This window comes from Semicossyphus pulcher, unplaced genomic scaffold (genome assembly GCF_022749685.1).
Source record: "Semicossyphus pulcher isolate SPU_LCO1_2020_fin unplaced genomic scaffold, fSemPul1.0.p SCAF_1, whole genome shotgun sequence".
NCBI lineage: Eukaryota > Metazoa > Chordata > Actinopteri > Labriformes > Labridae > Semicossyphus > Semicossyphus pulcher.
In genome coordinates this window covers 25,039,162-25,059,149 of record NW_027211603.1, presented here as the reverse complement: position 1 = coordinate 25,059,149, position 19,988 = coordinate 25,039,162, and the positions used below count along the sequence as shown (strand labels likewise).

Sequence of the window (19,988 nt, the reverse complement as noted above, 5' to 3'; positions counted from 1 at the left end):
TATCCACACATTTCTCTTTGATGCGACTCGACATAGTCAACAAATGGCTTTTTCTGAAAGTGCTGGAGGAAAGATGAAAGTGGGAAGTAAACAAATACGATAACAAGGCATTAAAATATAGAAGCTATGGACAATTCTTGCTGTGCCTTTCAAATACAAATGACCTCCTTGTGTGTGTTTGTCTCTTCAAGGTTCCCAGGAAGTATCCTGTGTTGTTGATGAGAAGTCAGGCGACATCGTTCTGGCATTCGAGTCCTGCCAGCTGAACGAGGGCTCTAAGTTCATCTGGAAGAAAGATTATAAAGAAATCACAGATTTCTCCAAAGGAGTGGAGATCAAGACAGAAGGCAGCGTGTAAGAACAGACACACAGACACACAACATATTTGTATGTACACACGTGAACAGTTGAATAATGAAAGAAATGCATTAAAATCTCTCCGTCTTTATCCGTCTGTCTGTGTCTCTCTCCTTCTCTACATGGTAGCTCTAAGCTGATCTTCAAAAACGCAGAGAAAGAGGACTTTGGGTCGTACTCTGTTTCTGTCACCAACACAGTAGGCGTGTCATCCAGCTATACAATCACTTCTGAAGGTAGGATTTACCCATCGCTTTGTAAGTGTGACTGTGGTGCTCAACCACACAGCTGAACTCTGTTGTACAAAATGTACAAAAACTCATGAATTTAATGATTTAAAACTACCACAGGGCCGTGCGGTGGTGCAGTGGTTAGCACTGTTGCCTCACAGCTAGAAGGTTCCTGGTTCAGACGTAGGAGGCCTTTCGATGTGGAGTTTGAATGTTTTCCCTGTGCATGTCTTGGTTCCCTCCGGGAACTCCGGCTTCCTCCCACAGTCCAAAGACATGCTCGTTAGGTTCATTGGTGACTCTGAATTGCCCGTAGGTGAGTGTGAAAGGTTGTCTGTCTATGTGTCAGCACTGTGATTGACTGCTGATCAGTCCAGGGTGTACCCCGCCTCTCGCCCAGTGACAGCTGGGATAGGCTCCAGCCCCCCTGCGACCCTGAACAGGATAAGCGTTATAGATAATAGATGGATGGAAAATTGTAATGATTAAGTAATCTATGGCCTAGACTTAAATATTATTATACCTGCTGACATGCTATGAACTGTTGCCTTTATTAGCTTCATCATCTCGTCCTCATTTACATTGCATTCAATTGCATTAAACACTTGTTTCCTGACTCTGTTAAAATACTGCAAGCAAATATCGTTCATGCATTGATAATGGAAATTTAAACAGCTGCATTGCAACATACAGTCAGGCAACTACATGAGCTGAGGCAGAGTGTAGGATGATATGATGAAAGTAATGAGACCGTGCTTAAAAACACACTGGTATATAGGCAGTGCACATCTTCTCCAAACTCGGGGCAGTGTGTGTGTGTGTGTGTGTGTGTGTGTTTTAAAGCCACGTCGACATGGCAAAGGGCTTTCAGTTAGAGAGTTTCACAATACTTTCTCTCCTATTGCACCACAATGCTACCAGGCTGTTATTCAGCGCGCCTTACACTGATTGCTTCCCATTTGGCCTACAGTTTTTTCATCCTTACTTATTGAAACTAATAAACTCCAAGGACACAAAGCTTCATTTATTTCACTTATTTCACAGGTGCTTGGGAGAGCTCCAATGATTTCATGACGCAGTTTGTTAAAGGAGTTTACAAATGGCCTTTGGGTCCAGTTACAGGCTTTAAACTGGAGTTTTTATGGACTGTCCTATTTGCTCCAGTTTTTGAGTGTTTGGGCATTTACCTGCCTCTTCCTATTAAACACAGTTACAGTAGTCCCAATGTGGTTTTATAAAGTGCCCTAGCAAAGCAGATAGTAAATGGCATCCATGCACAGAAGTGTAACATGTATTTAATGGCTTGTTTGTGCCCATGGCTGCATGAAATGAATAAGTTGTCTCTTTTTGTTTCAGAGTTGGCGAGGATGCTAGCACTGAGCTATGAAATCAGACACCCAAGTAGGTACCTCTGGCTGACTCTTTCCATCTCTCGTAATCTCTCTCTTTGTCCCTTTTAATCTCTCCTCTCTTGTACTTTTCTCTGCTGCCTCTTTAATCTGTCTCACCCACTCTCTCCATTTCTCGCTTTTTCCCTTTTACGCCTCATTTTGCTTTGTTCTGACTTGCTTTGAACCTTTCAGATTTCTTTCTTCTTTTAGAAGCACATTTCTCTTTTTATTTGATCCAAAAAAGGTCTTACCTGCCTTTGCATCACCTGCCTAACCAATATTCATGTCTCCTGTTCGTTTTTGCCTCTTCTCTTTTTCACGTCTCACCTCTAGTCATACCGCTGAAATCAGAGTTGGCCTATAAGATTTTGGAAAGAGGCAGAATGAGGTTCTGGCTCCAGGCTGAGGAGATTTCTTCCAAAGTCACCTACAAATTCTTTGCCAACAACAAGGAGCTGTCTGCAGCTGATGTAAGATACACTGCAGTTTAAAGCATGGGCATAAGAGGAGGTGGAAAAAATGGTTGTAAGCGGAAGAAATTGTCAGTCTGCCCTCTATGTACACTGAACATTATTCAGTCAGCTGCATGCTGCAATATTAAATCTGTAATCACAGTTAAAAAAAAGTCTCCATATTCAAAAAGCCTGTCCTTCAGCGTATTACGACCCTTTTCACAGCATTTAACTCTATTTTTCTGCAGCCAAACAAGATGGGCCATGATGTCGCTACAGGTATCATTGAGTTCATCATGGACCATTTCACTGAGGAGAATGAGGGAACATTTACCTGCCAGATCACAGACGGAGGAGGCAAAGCACAGAGCTCGCTGGTTCTGATTGGAGACGGTAAGAGAGGCCATTATCCCCACTGTCTCTCGAAAATGGTCAAAATACGCACAAACCTGCAAGAAATGACTAAAATCTATCCCCTTAAGAACAATGAACAATTGACAATATATGTTTATTTACTCCCACTGCCCTATTTTTTCAGGTATTATAGTGGCATTAAAAACTCAATAGTAATTGGGGCTCGAATGAAACTCACATCCTTATTGTCCTCCTTACTAATCAGTGGATATGGCAGGATGAACACTGCCTATTGAGACAGATGTAACATAAAGAATAGAAATGCTTGTGTCTTTGTTTGACTTACTGCATATCCAGAGACTACATTATGGAAATGTATTCAGCTGATGAATGTATTGGTGGATATGAAAACGTAATGGTGTTGTTTTTCATAAATGATGATATCACTCTCATACAGGGGACCATTAGCTAGCTAATCCACTGAAAGAATCTATAGCAACTACTCGCTACGCTTTGATCTTTTAATTATTCTCTGTTTACGTGTATCTGTGTGTGTGCGTGCACAGCTTTCAAGGCAGCGCTGGCTGAGGCTGACTACCAGAGGAGAGAGTACATCAGAGTCAAGGAGGGTAGGAAACACAAAACACCATCCACTTTAAAGCTTGTATGAGCTTTACTCTGCTTAGCTCGAGACCAGCACACCACTATGTTGCCTTGGAGACAGCTAATCTAATCAGTGAGTGTATGGGGAAGAAACAGACCAGCATCACTTAAACTCAACCTCAGAATTCAAATTGGACCCATTTCAAATAGCTGCTACATGACAATACGTCTACATTTAGAGATGTACAGAGCAGCAGCCACTGATGCACATGACGCTTCCACAGGGATGTTTTTAACATATGCACAAGGCAGTTTTTAGAGCTCATACATTTAAGCTCCTCTAGTTATTTGTCTTAAACTCATGTCCGTCCTTGCTTTCTCTCCTTCTTTTATCCACCACAGGTCCCCACTTCAGTGAGTTCCTGACACTGCAGGTCGGAGACGACTGCTCTGTCACTTTGGTCTGCAAGGTAAACACAGACAAAGTCAATAATTATCGAATATTTACTCTCTAAACAAATGGGAGGCCGACTTGTGGGGAGCTCATTAGCCATTCCATTGAGGCTGCGTCCAGGATGCAACGACGCTGTGTAGTGATTAAGTCCGTATTGAAAATAACCAGAATCACACTGTCAGGATTTTATCGTGGCTTTGTTAGCATGAAGTATATAATTAAAGCAATTTTAAAAATCAAAGTATTGTTCATATCCCTGGAGACAATCTGAAGCTGTTCAGTCTGTGTCTTCGTTTAACCCAGATAAGTGCTTTTTGAATTATGCGGGAACACAACAAACATGGAGTAAATTAAGTGGGTGAATGTTGTGACTATACACAGCAGGCATTTACCTCTTGTCAAGCATCTATCATTGTGTAGTTGGTGTAAGCATTTTATTATAAAATCTATTCTTTAAAATGAGTGCAGACAAACGTTCGTCTTGAGGAAAGAGGGTTTTTTAAATCCTCAGATTGGGTGAGAGTAAGTGCCTCGAGTATAGACATTTAGGTATCTCTTGGTCCTAATGAGCCACCGCATAAATTTAACTTCACACATGACTAACTTGTTGGATTTGTGTCTTGTAATGGGTTATAAAATGTGAGGCATGCAGCATTAACGACATTGCTAACAGGTATCTAGAAGGTGGAACTGAAGGGAATTTATCAAGGTGATTTTACCCACAGAACACCTCTAATGGATCTGTTACACTTCAACTGTTAAATAGGCCTGGTTGCCATGAAAAGATAAGCTGCAACACATCTAAAATCAGGACTGATAAGTGACTTTAAGAGGAACATTTATAAGGACAGTGCAAAAATGCAGCTTTTAGGCCAGGTCCTTCTAAGGCTATTGCTATAAAATAAGCTACAAGAGAAGCTTAAACCTCCTTTGTTTATGATGATAATATTAAAGATCAGCTCCAGTCATGTTTTCAGAAATATAAAATGTTCTGCTTGAAATACTAAATTGTGTCTAACATGTTTTTTCTGTAAAATATGTTGAATTAACTAAAAATCCTCCCAAGGCATCTCCTCCTTCTCCCTCATTAAAAATTCCTGAATCTGCATAGTCCCCGCCCACTATGCAGATTTCCAACCGCCCCCTCGTCACGAAAAAAAAAACACGTCTCTGCCATCGATTAGTGGCAACTTGTTCAAACTTAGCTAGCTTGAAATGTAGTAATGTTAGTAGCCAGTAGAGAGTTTGCAGAAAGTATGATGACGGTTACAGCTGGGTCGTGCATCGCTGAAGTGGTTGCCATAGGTTACACATAATGGTATGCATAGCGTTACCCCGTCCATTAACAGGATTGGCTCCTTAGGTTTGTGATGTCTCAAACCTGCCGATCTGAAAGCGTGTTGTTCAGCCTGTCCTTGGTACACTGCAGTTTAAAAGCAGACAGGCCCAGCCATGGAGATGACTGCTGATGTTGTTCCTGATTTGTCTTGTAGCACATGAAGAACACCACATGGAGATGTTTACAAGGGTAAACAGTTGATGTTCACTGGACAGGGGTCTTTAATATAATTTTTTTAAATCAAATGTGTTTTTCGTTGCAGGTTGCTAACTTGAAGAAGGAATCAGCTTTCCACTGGTTCAAGGAAGACACAGAGATCATCCCTGATGTGAAGCCTGACCTGGGATCCGGAGTCTGCAAACTGCCAATCAAACTGGTAATTGCACTTTGCTGCATTTAATCCCCCGAGTGCTTTGAAACCATGTACAATACTATTATTTTTATGCATACTTATACATACAAGGATGTAGTGAAATATAGTGTCCTGTACTTAGTCAAGACAAGAAGGCATTATTTTGTTAAGTGAGATGGTTTGTTACAAAAATGTGACTGTTTCTCTGATGGTTCAGAAACATGAACAATGTGTTTTTTCCTGTTTGGTTTCTCCTCTAGTTTTCTCTGAAGACTGCAGGGATTTATAAGGCCACCATCAGTGACGACAGAGGAAAAGATATGAGCCAAATTGACATCTCTGGAAAAGGTAAACACCCTTTTTTTTTTAACATAATTCATCTTAACGATTTATTACAAGAGCAGCTCAGTGAGTGCGGCTGGCTGGTTGTCGAACTGAGCAGGGGTGTAATCGCTGATGAAAAGTATAAACTGAAAAACCAGCTTGATGCTCATTAAAAAGTGGGAGACAGGAAAAAATAAATGATCTGAATTTATGTGCTGCACATGGTAAACTAATGAATTTTTAACAAACCCTCTAACCCCAACCTTGTTTTTCTGACTCCTCTTTAAAAATAGTTCTCGCCGTGTGACGGCTTACTCACCTCCTGGATGTGTTTCTTCCTGAGAAAACCCATTTGAATTTTCCTGGAAAAGTTTGTGTGAAATGTACTTACGCATGTACTCTGTAGGCTTTCATGCATTTACTTATGTATGCGTTTTGATGGCAGAATGAATAATGTCTTTTCAGATCTCCTTTTATCACCTCTGTGTTGGAGGGTTATTTCAGAACGTGAGGGAGAGATTAGCTGAGAGATACAGCTCTTCATACCTTCTTGCCTGGGTATCATTAATAAGTTTTGATGCCGCCAATAAACTGAAATTAAGCCTTTAATTATAGCAACAGCAATACCAAGTCAACATCAATTCTGTAATTGGGGAGTAGCATACACCCCCGATTTTTTAATTTCAACCTTTCTTTACTGAGCTTTGAATGCAGCCACCAGAGGGCAGCATCGCGACTCTCCATCCTCCTGGCTCTGTCCCTTACCTAATGTTTGTCTGCCTCTCTTCTAGTCTTTGAGGATGCCATCAACAAGATCAGCCAGCTGGCGGGTAGGTATCTGCCTTCTACACACACACACAAACACCCACACACATGCACAGAGGTGAATGCACAGGCATCGATATCTCACTAACAGACGTCCACATTACAAACAGTCCTAAACATCGCCATCATCATCAGCTCCCCACTTAAGGGATCAAGTCCAAATTGTCTAAATTTGAACACCACAGTTATAAGAGTTTTAGATCCATCACCAGCCTGATGCATTTCTGTTTTAAAACCTCACTGCGACACACACACACTTACGCACACACAGTTATCAGCATGTGGCAGAAGTTGTCATGCTGGAAGCATTTGGCCATCATGCCATCATGTGGTGAAATCACTTTAAAATTCAGCCGCGCTGTCACAGCGACGGCGTGGAGGAGCATCTTACTCCTATTTTAAGAGACAGTCACTTGACAGCTCCGCAGCAACTGTTACAGCGGTGGTTGCACAGGAGAAGAGGGTTTATTACTGTGATAATGGGAAACCATGGTGATGTGACCAGGTGCATGACACACTTGTACACTTGTAATGCGCAGTGAGCAAAGTCCCACACAGATATAGTGGAGTGGAAAGTCCCCTTTTAGGTACAACAGCTTTAAAAAAAGATACTAAAGCTTGTGATGTTTGAAGTGTTTTAAAGAATGCAGCGTACTAGCAGTGTGCTCTCTTTTTCAGTAGTACAATCCTGCTCTCCGGGCTGGATACAGATAGCATAAAAAGGAAAGTCTTGGAATTAGAGTTTTTCTGATACTGATACCAGAGATGGAAATGCCTGTTATACAACCTAAAATGCTCTATCTTGTGTCAGTGAGTACGCCATTTAATGGGCTACCATAATTTGTTAGCACCCCCAAAACAGATTTGTTTCTTCCTCTCAAAAACAGTGGCCTAAACAGGTATTATATATTGTGGCTGCAAGAAGCAGCTACTGTTTTAGATTGGGAAAAAACATTCTGGGTGAATTATCCTCTGATGAGAGATAAAACAAGAGTGCGGTGTTAGCGGAGAGTGTAACATTGGTCAAAGCTAGCAAAATGTTAGCAGTCAGCGTTTTCCCATCACATTTTTTGAGGCTTTGATTCAATTTTAAAGTTAAGATATTAATACAGGTAAAAACTCAAGAGAAAGTTGTTTCAAGTTAAAATCAGGGGTTTCTCCGACACTTTTCATCTGGCACAGGACGTCAGAAGGGGCTGCCAGCAGATTTGCTTGATTTAAGGTGCTCAGCTTGTTTTAAAGTTCGAAAGCCCTCAGTGTATCGAGCCAGGCTGTAAAACAATGAACCGGTCAGGGTACTTTTTGGTCATTACATTTTCCTTTTAGAAACAGAAATCAAAAAACAAAAATCAAATGGTTGCTTGATTTTCATTTCAACATTATAAATTTGTCATTTGTAGTTTTTCTGGTCAGAACCGGCAGATACAAAATTGAAATACCACTTAATTTTCTTTTTCTCCTTTATAAAACATAAAGTAAAATTGCAAGAAAACTGTGACAATAAAAAAACTATTTTTCATTTTCTGGAACTCGAGGTTCTTTCTTCGGAAGCTCTTTGTAAGCAAGCGCTTTTTGTTCAATGAGAAAACACAATATATGGTTAGCAAGAGAGCTGTCTGTCTGGTTATGTAGCCCAAATACAGCTAGTTAAAGTACAATAGTTATGATTGAAGTGGCTTTCACTAAAAAACAAGCAAGCTAACAAATAAACCAGCCAACTAGTTAGCGATAAATGTAGCTGAAGCATGTAAACGCTAGCTAAAATGTTCACTGAGATAACAACGGTCGCAACACCTGAATACTTTAACTCTAAACTAAATTTTGACTTGAAATATGCGACTATGTTTTTTTAAGAATAGTAATAATAATAATGATACATTTTATTTATATAGCACTTTACATGGTACTCAAAGTCACTTTACATTATTTAAAACAACTAAAGAAACAAAAGACACTCATGTCCTCTACTTTGAGTGACACTCTCGTACTCTCAACGTACTGCTGAAGGTCCATGCTTTGCTTGATGTCAGGTGATTGTGGGAACCAGACCTCTGCAGTAAAGTGAGACCGTCGCGTGTGTGCGTGCTTGATGCCGCAAAACATAAAACTAACAAAGAAGAACTTCTGGTTTTAGAAAATGACAAATAGGCAGTTTTTTTTGTCTTAGTTTTATTTATTGCTTTATAAAGGAAAAAAATAAAGTGGTATATCAATTTAGTATCTGCCATTTCTGATTCATTTTTCTTATTTTGAAATGAAAATCAAATAACCATTTGTTTTTTGATTTGTGTTTCTAAATGGAAAATTCAATGACCAAAAAGTCCACTGATCCATATCACATCCAAACAGGTCTGATAGTACACTATTAAAAGATAAGGGTAATATCTACACTTTTTTTATTGCACTAGTATCAGAGAGGTACTCTGTATCAACCAATACTCAAGTCTAGGTATTGTAATTGGTATCGGGGAGGAAAAAATGGTGTCAGAAGATCTCTACTTAAATTTGGTCTTTATATACAAACGACTGCAGAAAGAATTTAAAAAGGTTTGATTAAATCTGACCCAAAAAAAGTGCTTCCTGTCACTCAACCAGCCAAGAGAGACCAGGTTATCCAGGAGCAGATGGAAAATATGTATCTGATTCTGATTTCAAATGTGCCCTCCTCAACCTCTATCACCTCCATCACCTCCTCCTCCAGGAGCCAGTGCAGCTGAGCTGATGATTCACTGCACAGCGACAGGCATTCAGCTGCAGTGCCACATGAAGTACTACACCTCAGAGATGAACATCGTCTGGTGTCATGGGTAAGGAAATATGTTTATACCTCTAATAACACTACTACTACTATGACAACAACAAATACTGAGGAGGAGAGGTGTTTGTTGTTTTAGGAGGTTAAGAGTAAGTTTTTAAGCCTGCCTATAGAAATGCTCACCACGAACACATTATTGTGCTTCTCTCCCAAGTTAAATCGCCGGGAGTGGCAAAAACAATAAGCCGCCTAATAAAACTTGTGATGGCTGTTGGCAAGTGTTTTCATTATCCTGGTTATTGCAGTAAAATTGCCCAGCTTTGTGACAAAATCACACCCCTATCATTTTCCATAAAGAAGCAAGGTTTCTCTGCACTTAAAAGCACTCTGTCGTACCCTAGAGATTATAAAATGTGGAGGGAGGGGGAGGAGAGTGAGAGAGAGAGAGAGAAAAAGACAAAAAGAAAAAAGAGAGAACGATGACAGGGGTTAGTGGAGAGTTTTGTGTTATTCAATTATTCAAAGAACAAAAATTATGGAGATTAGATTTTTAACCTCTCCTCGTCCTTTCTGTGTGTGTATGTGTGTGTGTGAGAGAGAGCGAGAGTGCGACAGATAGCAAGAGAGAGAAATTGGTATCCCTATGCGTAACATTAGGCAGGCGTGTAAACATAAATTTCCATTACCTCTGAAGCTTCACAAACTCACGCAAACGCACACACACTAACCTCTCCTCTGCTCTCTGCTCCTCAGAGAGGCTAAACTCGGCCACAGTGACAAGATCATGATTGGAGGAACCCCTGCAATGGCAACAATGGAGGTATTGTCGTCCCTGTACAATGCTGAACAGTATATGCTTCTAAGGTTGATCATACTGTATGTGTAAACATGTAGCAATGCACAGGCACTGTTGCCCATCCATGTTACCTAATAGTCCTCTGAGTCTTTTCTCGGGGTGATACCAGGACAACTTTGAGACAAACCAAAAAGAGAATGTCACCTTTAGAAAAAGTAGCTGATAATTAAAGTGATAATCTCGAAGATTTTTATTTAAGTGTCTGTTAAGTCTCTATCGCTGAATGAGGTAACACAATGGTGATTGAGCCTATGGCAGTTAGTGACGTTTTCCATCTGCCAGCAGTGGTTGGTCTGCCAGAGAGGGTAGGCGGAGCTAAGCGGCTGCTTCTCTGGTCTCTGCAAGTGTTAACGAGTAAACAGTAATCTACTATGGCTGAACAAACAAAGAAAAGATCGATGACTACAGATACAACTTCAACAATAAGTGAAAATCCAAAGAAAAAGAAACACATTTGACGCTCAGTTGAAGGCAAACAGTCTAAAAGGGAAAGCGACCGTCAGCGAGGAAAATCAAGTGTGACAAGTTACAACCGGAGCCAACCGTGGACGTCACACATGCAACACTGTCTGGCTATCTGGGAAGTGTGCTCCCACAATTACCATTTATCGCCATTAGTGGCGCCAAAGAGAACGAAACTGAGATCTTCGAGATTAGCACTTTAAAACCATAATACATTTAAAAATACATTTAACTGTGTATCTACCTTTTACATTTTGTCTGATAGCTTTATAACTGTAATCACCTGGTTGATGAATAATATTTTTAAAACCATATATTTGATAAAAGTCACAAGATTACAAGCAGAAATAAACAACCTGACTGTGAGTAGTTTATGTTACTTATTATAATATGACTGATTGTATTCACAGGTGATCGAGCCAACAGAGAGGGACAAAGGCTCGTACTCCATCGTGATCACCGACCCAGAAAACTCACATAAACGCACACTGGACCTCAGTGGTGATGGTCAGTATCCTCCCTCCCTCGCTCTTTTATAGAGAACACAGTAAAAGTAAAGGTGGAAACAACACAGTCGCTTGTTTTTATGGAGCTCTTGGCTTCGATCTGTAGTTTAAGATTGTCAAGTGATGCTCCAACCTTTTGAGTTTCAAACACTATTGAACATTGGTGTTAAAAGTTTTGTCTTTCACAAACAAAGCTGCAGGTGTAGTGAACATCAATTCACATTGGTTACAATAGATTCCTGAGACAAGTACTGCTTTCACATTTCCCTCCTTAAGTTCTGAAGCTATGCCAAAGCTTTTTAAATATCACCCAAATATGTCAGTTTCAACTTTATTAAAGCATGTCATTGCTGTGGTTAATCATGACGGAGCAAGAAACAGACACAGTTTTAAAGCTGTTTTTTAAAGGGATTTTAAACTCAAAAGTTTCACTTAAAGGAGACTTTTGGTGTCGTAAAAAAGTGACAATGTAATTCTGTCTTGTCATTTACAGTGTATGAGAAGGCCTACGCCGAGTTCCAGAAGCTCAAGTAAGACGACACTCAAATGAGTTTCTTTACGTCTGCCGTTCTGTGTGTCTGACTAACTAACACTGCTTTTGAACTGTAAGTTTATTATTTAGTGGCTCAAAGTAATTTTTAATGATTTCCCAGGATACTGTAAGTTAATTTACTGAGAAGCATTTTCTTTATCCTTGTGTGGTTTTGATTAGATTTGATTGATAAAAAAAACATTTAATTTATCTTAGAGAGAATAAGTAGAGTAAAGCCTGCACACCAGTTTAGCCACTCAACTCTAACGCACACATCAAATTCAAACTGTACTGATCTCATTGTTTGCCTGCACCAGAAGTCAGAGCCAAACAATAATAAAGCACATTTAAAAACAACAAAAGTTGACCAAAGTGCTGTACGATCAAACATAAAAGCCGTAAAACCAACACAATAAAACACAAAGACCAAATGCTAAATGCTAGTAATGTCTGTTTAATCCCTCACCTATTTAATTTGTTTTGTGTGTATTTTTCTGTACAAGCTGGCCTACAGGTTTCCATTTCATATATACTTGTAAATAGTGTGAACCCTTGAGGTAATAGAGCTATATTTTCACCAATAATTGGTCAGGACAGCTGCAGTAAAGGTCGCTCTCCAAGCTCTACAAGTTCAACATTTCAGAATTTAAAGTGAATGCAGAATCCCTCAAGCTTTGCTGTCAGAAATACTACAGTGTATTTTAATTTGAGATATAAATCAATGTTAAAAATAGAAGCTGTCAGGTAGCAGAGATCCTCTTTCGTCTTTTGACTAATTGGGCCAAAGAAAAACTCCACATACTGAATTTTACAAATCCATTTAGAAAAATCAATTGAAACTCTGAACACTAAACACTGCATGCAGAGTGGAAACTGTCCAAATCCCTCTTCTAATTAACATTCAAAGAGAGACATTTAAGCACAAGATTTTCCAAACACAATGGAACAAGCGACACCCTGTTGCCCTTTTTGATTGAGCGTCAACATGCCTGGAGGAGAGCAGAGTTCCCCCGGCCATCTGGTCCTGCGGCTGACCTCTGGTCCTCTCATGCTGCTCCGACAGACCTCACCCAGTTATTACAAAGCAATATCATTTTTCCCATAGAAAAAAGATTCTGTTAAGTCCCTGACTGAACTACCGTGCAATTTGGCTCGAAACCCAGAATGCCTTGTGGCAAACCATCTGACCGCTGCCACGGACCCAAAAATGGGACAAATATTATGTGTGTGGTCAGTGAACAGAGCCAGGTGGTGGACGCAGGCCAGAAACAAACCTTACAATACAGGCTTAGATTAGATAAATTCATTACATTTTCCCTTAAAGTGAACTATGAGAAACATCTCTAACTTTTCTTTCTGTGTTTCAGGGCTGAGGCCTATGCTGAGAAGAGTGAGTTCATCCTTACATTCTCCTTCTTTCTTTGTGTACAGTTTTGTTTGTTGCACAAGTTCTTATGAAGGCTGCAGATGTAATTCGTGAAAAAACAGCTCCCATTTACAGAAAGTACAGAAAAACGTCAGGGTTAGCTGCGAGTCATTGTAGCCAAAATGACAAATTCTTTTAACATTGTTGAAACCAAGGTGGCTAAATGTTTAGATGTTTATCAGAATCAACCTCCTACATGTTTTCAATGACACTAAATGCGTCATCTACCACACAGTTTATCCGCTTTTGTGTATCAAATTGAAAACTCTTCAGCTGCTGATTCCAAGACACCAAGGCTTCACATTCCACTTTGTATACTTAAAGAGCTTTTAGATTAGTACGTTACATAAGCAAAAGTATTTGTCTGTTTGTACATTGATCACACACTTCAGTCAACTATATTGAAAAACATTTACACAGCACTGCACAGACCAAATCATGTAGCTTATGAATACCTAACATTTGCACTGTGGAAACTCAATACAGGCCTATCTGCAGTAAGACACTACAGTAACAATGTAAAGGTGACTGCACACTGCCCAGACAACGTCCAGCTCACCTCAACATTCTAAAGTCAGCAGTTGCTGGTTGCAGTCTTTAGAATGTTCCGGAAACCAACTGCCAGCTCCACACTGCCCAGACATTAGGGACTTTAAGCAGTGACGGCTGAGGGGCGGCGAATCTAATGTCGCTAAGCAACGATTTGATCTGGCAACGGATGACATGTGTATAACAAACAGGGAAAACTGTCAAATTAGCAGGTCTTTAACAAATATAGTAATAATCCATGCAACAACTAAAGGTTGATTTGAATATAAACGATTGTGCTGACTACGCCAAACCAGTGGTAGACAGCTGGGCGACAACGACAGGAAGTGCGCAACGTGGAACTTTATTTTTTTCGAATGCTGTAGCCGTCCCTTCAACCCATCGCTGCTTAAAGTCCCTATTAGCTGACAGGACAGACTTTTTGTTCTGTTAAACTAAAGTGAGTGCTTAATGGACAGATAGTTAACTGACTTTACAAGAAGAAGGTTGTGCGTACTGATGTTCCACACACGAGTGTAGGCTAGTTGTCAAGGGAACGCACACTCAGAATGTTGCAGGTTTGTTGGGAAAAGGCGCACACTGGTCTGACTTTCCGCGACTCCACCAAACCCGACCGGACACTTCAATCTCGGACTCCATCCGACAAAAACAGACTGTCGGCGCCCGACAGTTGGTGTTGGTCAGTGTTTTTTCTGGGCAGTGTGCAGCCACCTTAAAGTTACAGAGCTAAGATTTAACATCCTGTCTCTGTGTTTGGCCAACTTCATCAACTTCCCTTGAAGAAATAAACAGCAAATTATCTATGAAATTACAGACGATTGTGCATGTTCATTTGCAGTAATGTGCTTAAGCTTTCACAAATGGTAAATTAGAATAAGAAATGCTCTTGCTGTTGTGCACAAGTAAGAAAATGTTGTGATGATATATTGTTGACAGTTGAGCCAAAAGCACAGTTATTCAGTTACTTTACCTTAGCTATTTCTTGATTTACATATGTTACTGCTTGTTTAGCTGACTAAGAGGAAAGTTCATCATCATTATAGTGAGATAAAGATTGGTAATCCTAACAATGGTTTGTTTCAGATCGTGGTCAGGTGGTGGGAGGACTGCCTGATGTGGTCACCATTATGGAAAAGAAGGTAAGTGTCTAAGTTTATGTTTGTGACTGTTTGATTTCAGCCTCTGAATTTGTTCATGTTTGTCTAAGAGGTCATCTTTGTTCCTCCTGTAGACCCTGAGTCTAACATGTACAGTGTGTGGAGACCCCAAGCCTCAGGTCTCATGGCTGAAGAACGGAGCAGATGTGGAGCCTGACGATCAGGTAAAGGCTTCGGCCAGAGAGCAGATTGGAACTGGGCCTCATTTCTTTCATTCCTAGCTGCTACACAAAGCTGCTGACTGTTAAAGCCTCCACTTCTCTCTCCCTAACACCAGCTCCATCCTTTCTTTCCCATGATTAATTACCTTATTAATCAGACACAATTGCAACACTGTGTTTCTGTTAACTACAGGCTTTCCGGACACAGTGCTTAGGAGTCATATGGGTAGAATCCTAAAGAGCAACATAGTTTATACTTTCAAAATGCAATGCAGAACCAAGAGTATAATAACGGTTTAATATTGTGGCAGGAGTCTAAAGAGAACAACAGATCTTACCTTATTATTATGCACACACTCATAGTAAGTAATATTTGACTGTGAAAATCAGCAAATACCGGAGGAACTATTCAGCTGGTGATAAACGGAGTAGTGTATGTTTCAATTACGTTTTAATTAGTACTCAAACCTAATTAAGTGGATCCACTTTAGCTCCTTGTTGGAAGCTGACTTATTGCACAGCTGGAAGTCTCCATACAGCCTCCATATGTACAATTGAAGTGATCATAACTAAGGGAAACAAAGGGCCTCTATGTGCTTCTGTTGAGACTTAATCACCGTTCACAGTCCCTCACTGGAGGGATCTGCGTACTTCAGGTGAGGTCATTATTGTCAGCACACTCCTGTATAAGTAATCATACAAATCTTCCTCTCATAACTCATTGACCTACTTGCCAACCAGTATAAGTCTACAGTCTTTCCCCAGTCAGTGACGGCTCTTTCAAGAGCATCAGCATCCTGCGGCTCCTCGCGGCTTTGAAGATTGAAGTTTGAAAACCCCCGGTCCAGGTGGAATATGTGTTGAAGTTTGCCCTCTCCTTTATTCATTCCCTCACCTACTAATAATCTGTCAGAAACAAGAACAGACGTCCTTGGTGATGTGTTTTCCAAACCTCTGGAGTGTGTCTCCCCTACAAAGTTAGCACAGAGGCTACTGAAGATAAGAAGAGGAAAACAAACACTGATATACACAGATCAGGTGGATAATGCACCAAATGTGAGAGTATGAGAAAAGATACTACTGTGAAACTTCACCTGAAATCAATAATTGTATATTCTTCACGATGTGTGAGATTTTGGGGTGTTTTTTACCAACAAAACAACTTTAACATTATGTTTTTTATACTGTAAGCATACAGAAGAGAAAGTAGCAATCGTTAGATTAGCATACAGTGGTCTTATAAATGGACGCAATTATCCAAGAGCATGTAATATTTTAATTAGAAAAGGGTCATCAATTGATTTTTATTGTCAGCTTTTAATTCCTCAAATTGAAAGGCAAGTGTTTCTCTTAATAGGAACATAATTAACCTGCTACAAGTGCCACTCCATAAAGATGTCCAGACCTTGCAAATGAGTGGGCAGGTATTAGAGAGGGGAATTAAAATTCTGCATTCTAGCAGGCACCACACACATAAAACAAGTCAGGATATTTATTGTGTCGTGTGTCTAAAGAACATCCTCACACAAGTGTACTTTTAAACGTCTTATTTTGTGGTCTCAAGAAGTATTGATTGAATATGTTTTATTGTCATTCACTGATATTTTGGTTGAGCTAACAGGGCTCTGCAGAAAGAACAGACAGTAGACTTGAACAGATCATTAGTCCACGTGTCCATCAAGCTCATCAGCAGTGCTCAGCCTCTGCTAAAGGGAGTAATCAAAGCTGAAGCTGCTGCTCCGACTAAAAGATAAATCCATATTTTAATAACACTTGGAGTGACAGGACTTTAAATGTGAAATCATGCTTAAAGTCCCTCGGCTGCCTCCCTCACTTTTTCTACCTTTGATTTCGTATTTCAGTACGTGGTCTCCCTGGACCAGGGCAAGTTTGCCAGTCTGACGATCAAAGGTGTTTCCATGGAGGATTCCGGCAGATATACCATGATTGTCCAGAACAAATACGGAGGGGAGTCTGTGGATATAGTGGTGAGTGTCCCTGCTGTGTACCACAAATTACAGGATTTACTCAGAGCCATGAAATGTTTCCGACCATCTGCGGCACAAATCTTGTCTTTTCATTGAAGCCTCACAGCGAGATGTGTTTGTGATCACACGTGTGTAACTCAGAGCTGCCACAGAGCTCATATTTGACCTTGTGATGGATTTCCAACTTTGATTCAGTTTTATTCTCCATCCTGGCCTAGAAAGTCTTTACTTTAGACTCAAGATGATGTGTTTAAATGCAATAGAGTGTCTGCATGAAAGACATACACCATCGAAACTCTTTTTATTTAAGGAGCAATTCGCCCCTAGAAAAATCGACTGTCTGTCAAAGCTGGTGTTCTCTGTAATCGATAGAAGCAATGATATTTGAAATTGGCGTCATAGCTGTGGAGAAAGTTGTATAGACAGCTCGTGGTTTCACCCATCCTACAATCCTACAACACCCAGCATGCGTTGGGCCCCATCCCTCTGAAAGGAATGGCCCAGCGAGAGACGCTGGAGTGAAATACTACTGTTTTCCAGTCAAGGACATTGATCGCTCTGAAATACAACAAGATATACCGGGGGATCGTCTAAAAAATCTTCAGGTCTGCAGTCTACATTTCAAACCTGACGATTTTGACCGAGACGGGACATCGGAGGTGGGCATCCTAGATTGAGGAAGTGTAGTTTAGCAAGCTCCCTGGCCTCCGCCAGATGATGCGTTTTACGTACTCTGGTGGAGGTTTTCCAGGGCCCATTGGAGAAGTGGATAGCGTCCTCCAAAGGCACAGTGCGAAATTGCATTTTTTCTCCCACCAAAATGGCATTAGCGCCCCATAATAGCATGAGAGGACTGAGGTTGAAAATTGGCGAACTGGCCCTTTAAGAGTAAATACATAATGTTTACATATCATTAACACTTCTTTTTCTATCCCTGTGTGTCTTCAGGTCAGTGTGTACCGTCACGGTGAGAAACTCCCTGAGGCCAAACCAACCCTGACCCCCAAAACAATCATCCCTCCCAAACTCCCCATTGAGATGCCTCAGCCCAAGGCCCAGCCCGCTCCAAGCCCCGCCCCCTCCTCTCCTAGCCCCGCCCCCAAGGCAGCTGCAGGAAGAGGGGTGAAGAGCCCCACTCCTACTAGGAGAAAGTAGAAAGCATGACTTTCATAAATGAGAAAGAAATGTGTTCACACTCAAGTAAACCACACAAGCTTGTACGTGTTTTCTCTAACTGGACTGATATTAAAAGTTTAAGAAGAAATGAGCAAACGCACATGGCGTTAAATTAGAGAGAGAAACCCTGATAGCTAAAATTATAACTGTAATAGTTAGAAAAAAAATGTTTTACTGTGATATGAAAACAAAAAAAAACTGGAATGAATCAAATGAAATTTAAAGCTAGTTCATATCAGGAAATGAGTTTAAATGAATTAAAAAGAACTGAAACTTGAATAAAGTTTAAACTTGATGAAAACGTTGCTGGAAAATGAATAAAATATTGTTTTAATTTGACTTTGGAATCTAAATGAAGCAGGATCACTGAATGTGTAGATTTAATGTGTCTGCCTAAAATAAAGGAATGACAAACACAAACTTAAATATATGCTATAATTAGACTTAAAGTCACTGTCACCCATGTTAAAACAACATAAAGATTACATCAAAACTTCATTCAGTATCCTGCGGAAAAGAGATCTTATTTTCCATTAGTGCCTGCATTTTTGATGGTGTGCAACATATTGTGCTTATAGAGGTCCTTGGCAGAAACTCTTATTTACCCCTCACACTTCTTCATCAGTATCGCCCTTTGAAGACCGGGCCAAGCCAAGTCGTGACTCTGGAGGGAGGTGGGCCAGTTGTGCCTATAGGGAGGGGTGGCTCTGCATGTGATCAGTGGTTTGGCTCGGACTCACGGTCATGAGACGAGTTTTATACATGAAGGATTTGATTTACATGTTTCAGAAAGTCTCAATCCTTTTAATGGTTTCTGCAGGATGTTGATGCACAAAACAACACACGCTTAATATAACGGCTGCATCTGGATTTTAGCTGTCCCTTCAGAAATAATGGTAACTGTCAGGACGAACATTTCACCACAGGTACAGAGAGAAACAGTTTGTGCTGTTGAAAGTACTTATTAATCTCACACCTCTGTGAAACGATGGGTGCAAATATATTTCACCGTCCGCCTTGACTTCACCATGTTGAGATATTAAACGTGATGAAGATCAGCTTGCACTGAATCACCACTTAGTAAACCAGAGCCACAGAGCAGAGGAGTCACAGCAACACTGCTGCCTCTGACAACTGTTAGAACTGAATTCAGCTTCACATTGACTCCGACTTTAAGCACCAAAATATTTTGGGAATATCTACATGCACTCTAGCTTCCAGCTAAATATCAATTATGTACAGTCCTCGCGGTCACCAGCCAACAGCAGATAAAGACGCGCACATCTGAGCAGGTTTAAAGTGCAGGAAGAAGAAGATGAAGTGATGGCAGAGCTGATGAAAAGATGGCTGATGAGATTTGTGCTTCATTAAAGCTGATGAGAGGAGCTGACTGAGAGAGAAAGAGAGGGAGGGGAGCAGGGTAAATTTGTTGTTTTCTGTGTTTGCTGTTGCTAATAAAAGAAAGAGATTACACTTTGCTGAGCCTGTTTATTCATTCTGTCAGAGAGAAAGAGAGCGAGAAACAAGAGACAGCTTGTGAGAGAACTGGGATAATGGAGAGGCTGAAAGAGAGGAAGTGAGACAGCGAGGCTGCTATTGTTTTGTGTTACTTTTTTGCCGCCGATGTGTCTGCTCTGGCGGCAGGAGACGAGCCTTGTCACGCCTGTTAACAAGTTGAGAATGAGCTGAGTGATTGAATGAAATGGAGAAAGCTACAGTAACAGGGCTGCTGTTTGTGC

General features: G+C 40.5%; 1 protein-coding gene across 1 annotated transcript in view; it reads left to right on the top strand.

Moving 5' to 3' along the window:
• The window catches only part of myom2b (myomesin 2b), a 37,933-nt gene extending 18,229 nt beyond the window's left edge, over positions 1 to 19,704 (top strand). The window contains exons 21-39 of the mRNA XM_069657931.1: positions 192 to 354; positions 487 to 593; positions 1,944 to 1,988; positions 2,312 to 2,448; positions 2,679 to 2,823; positions 3,351 to 3,413; positions 3,790 to 3,857; positions 5,443 to 5,556; positions 5,793 to 5,880; positions 6,648 to 6,686; positions 9,383 to 9,488; positions 10,190 to 10,256; positions 11,165 to 11,261; positions 11,754 to 11,790; positions 13,160 to 13,182; positions 14,851 to 14,906; positions 14,999 to 15,088; positions 16,948 to 17,073; positions 18,022 to 19,704. Of these exons, the coding sequence (XP_069514032.1) occupies positions 192 to 354; positions 487 to 593; positions 1,944 to 1,988; positions 2,312 to 2,448; positions 2,679 to 2,823; positions 3,351 to 3,413; positions 3,790 to 3,857; positions 5,443 to 5,556; positions 5,793 to 5,880; positions 6,648 to 6,686; positions 9,383 to 9,488; positions 10,190 to 10,256; positions 11,165 to 11,261; positions 11,754 to 11,790; positions 13,160 to 13,182; positions 14,851 to 14,906; positions 14,999 to 15,088; positions 16,948 to 17,073; positions 18,022 to 18,228 (1,778 nt within the window). The 3' untranslated portion in view covers positions 18,229 to 19,704. The remainder of the gene's footprint in view (positions 1 to 191; positions 355 to 486; positions 594 to 1,943; positions 1,989 to 2,311; positions 2,449 to 2,678; positions 2,824 to 3,350; positions 3,414 to 3,789; positions 3,858 to 5,442; positions 5,557 to 5,792; positions 5,881 to 6,647; positions 6,687 to 9,382; positions 9,489 to 10,189; positions 10,257 to 11,164; positions 11,262 to 11,753; positions 11,791 to 13,159; positions 13,183 to 14,850; positions 14,907 to 14,998; positions 15,089 to 16,947; positions 17,074 to 18,021) is intronic.
• Positions 19,705 to 19,988: the final 284 nt, after the last annotated feature.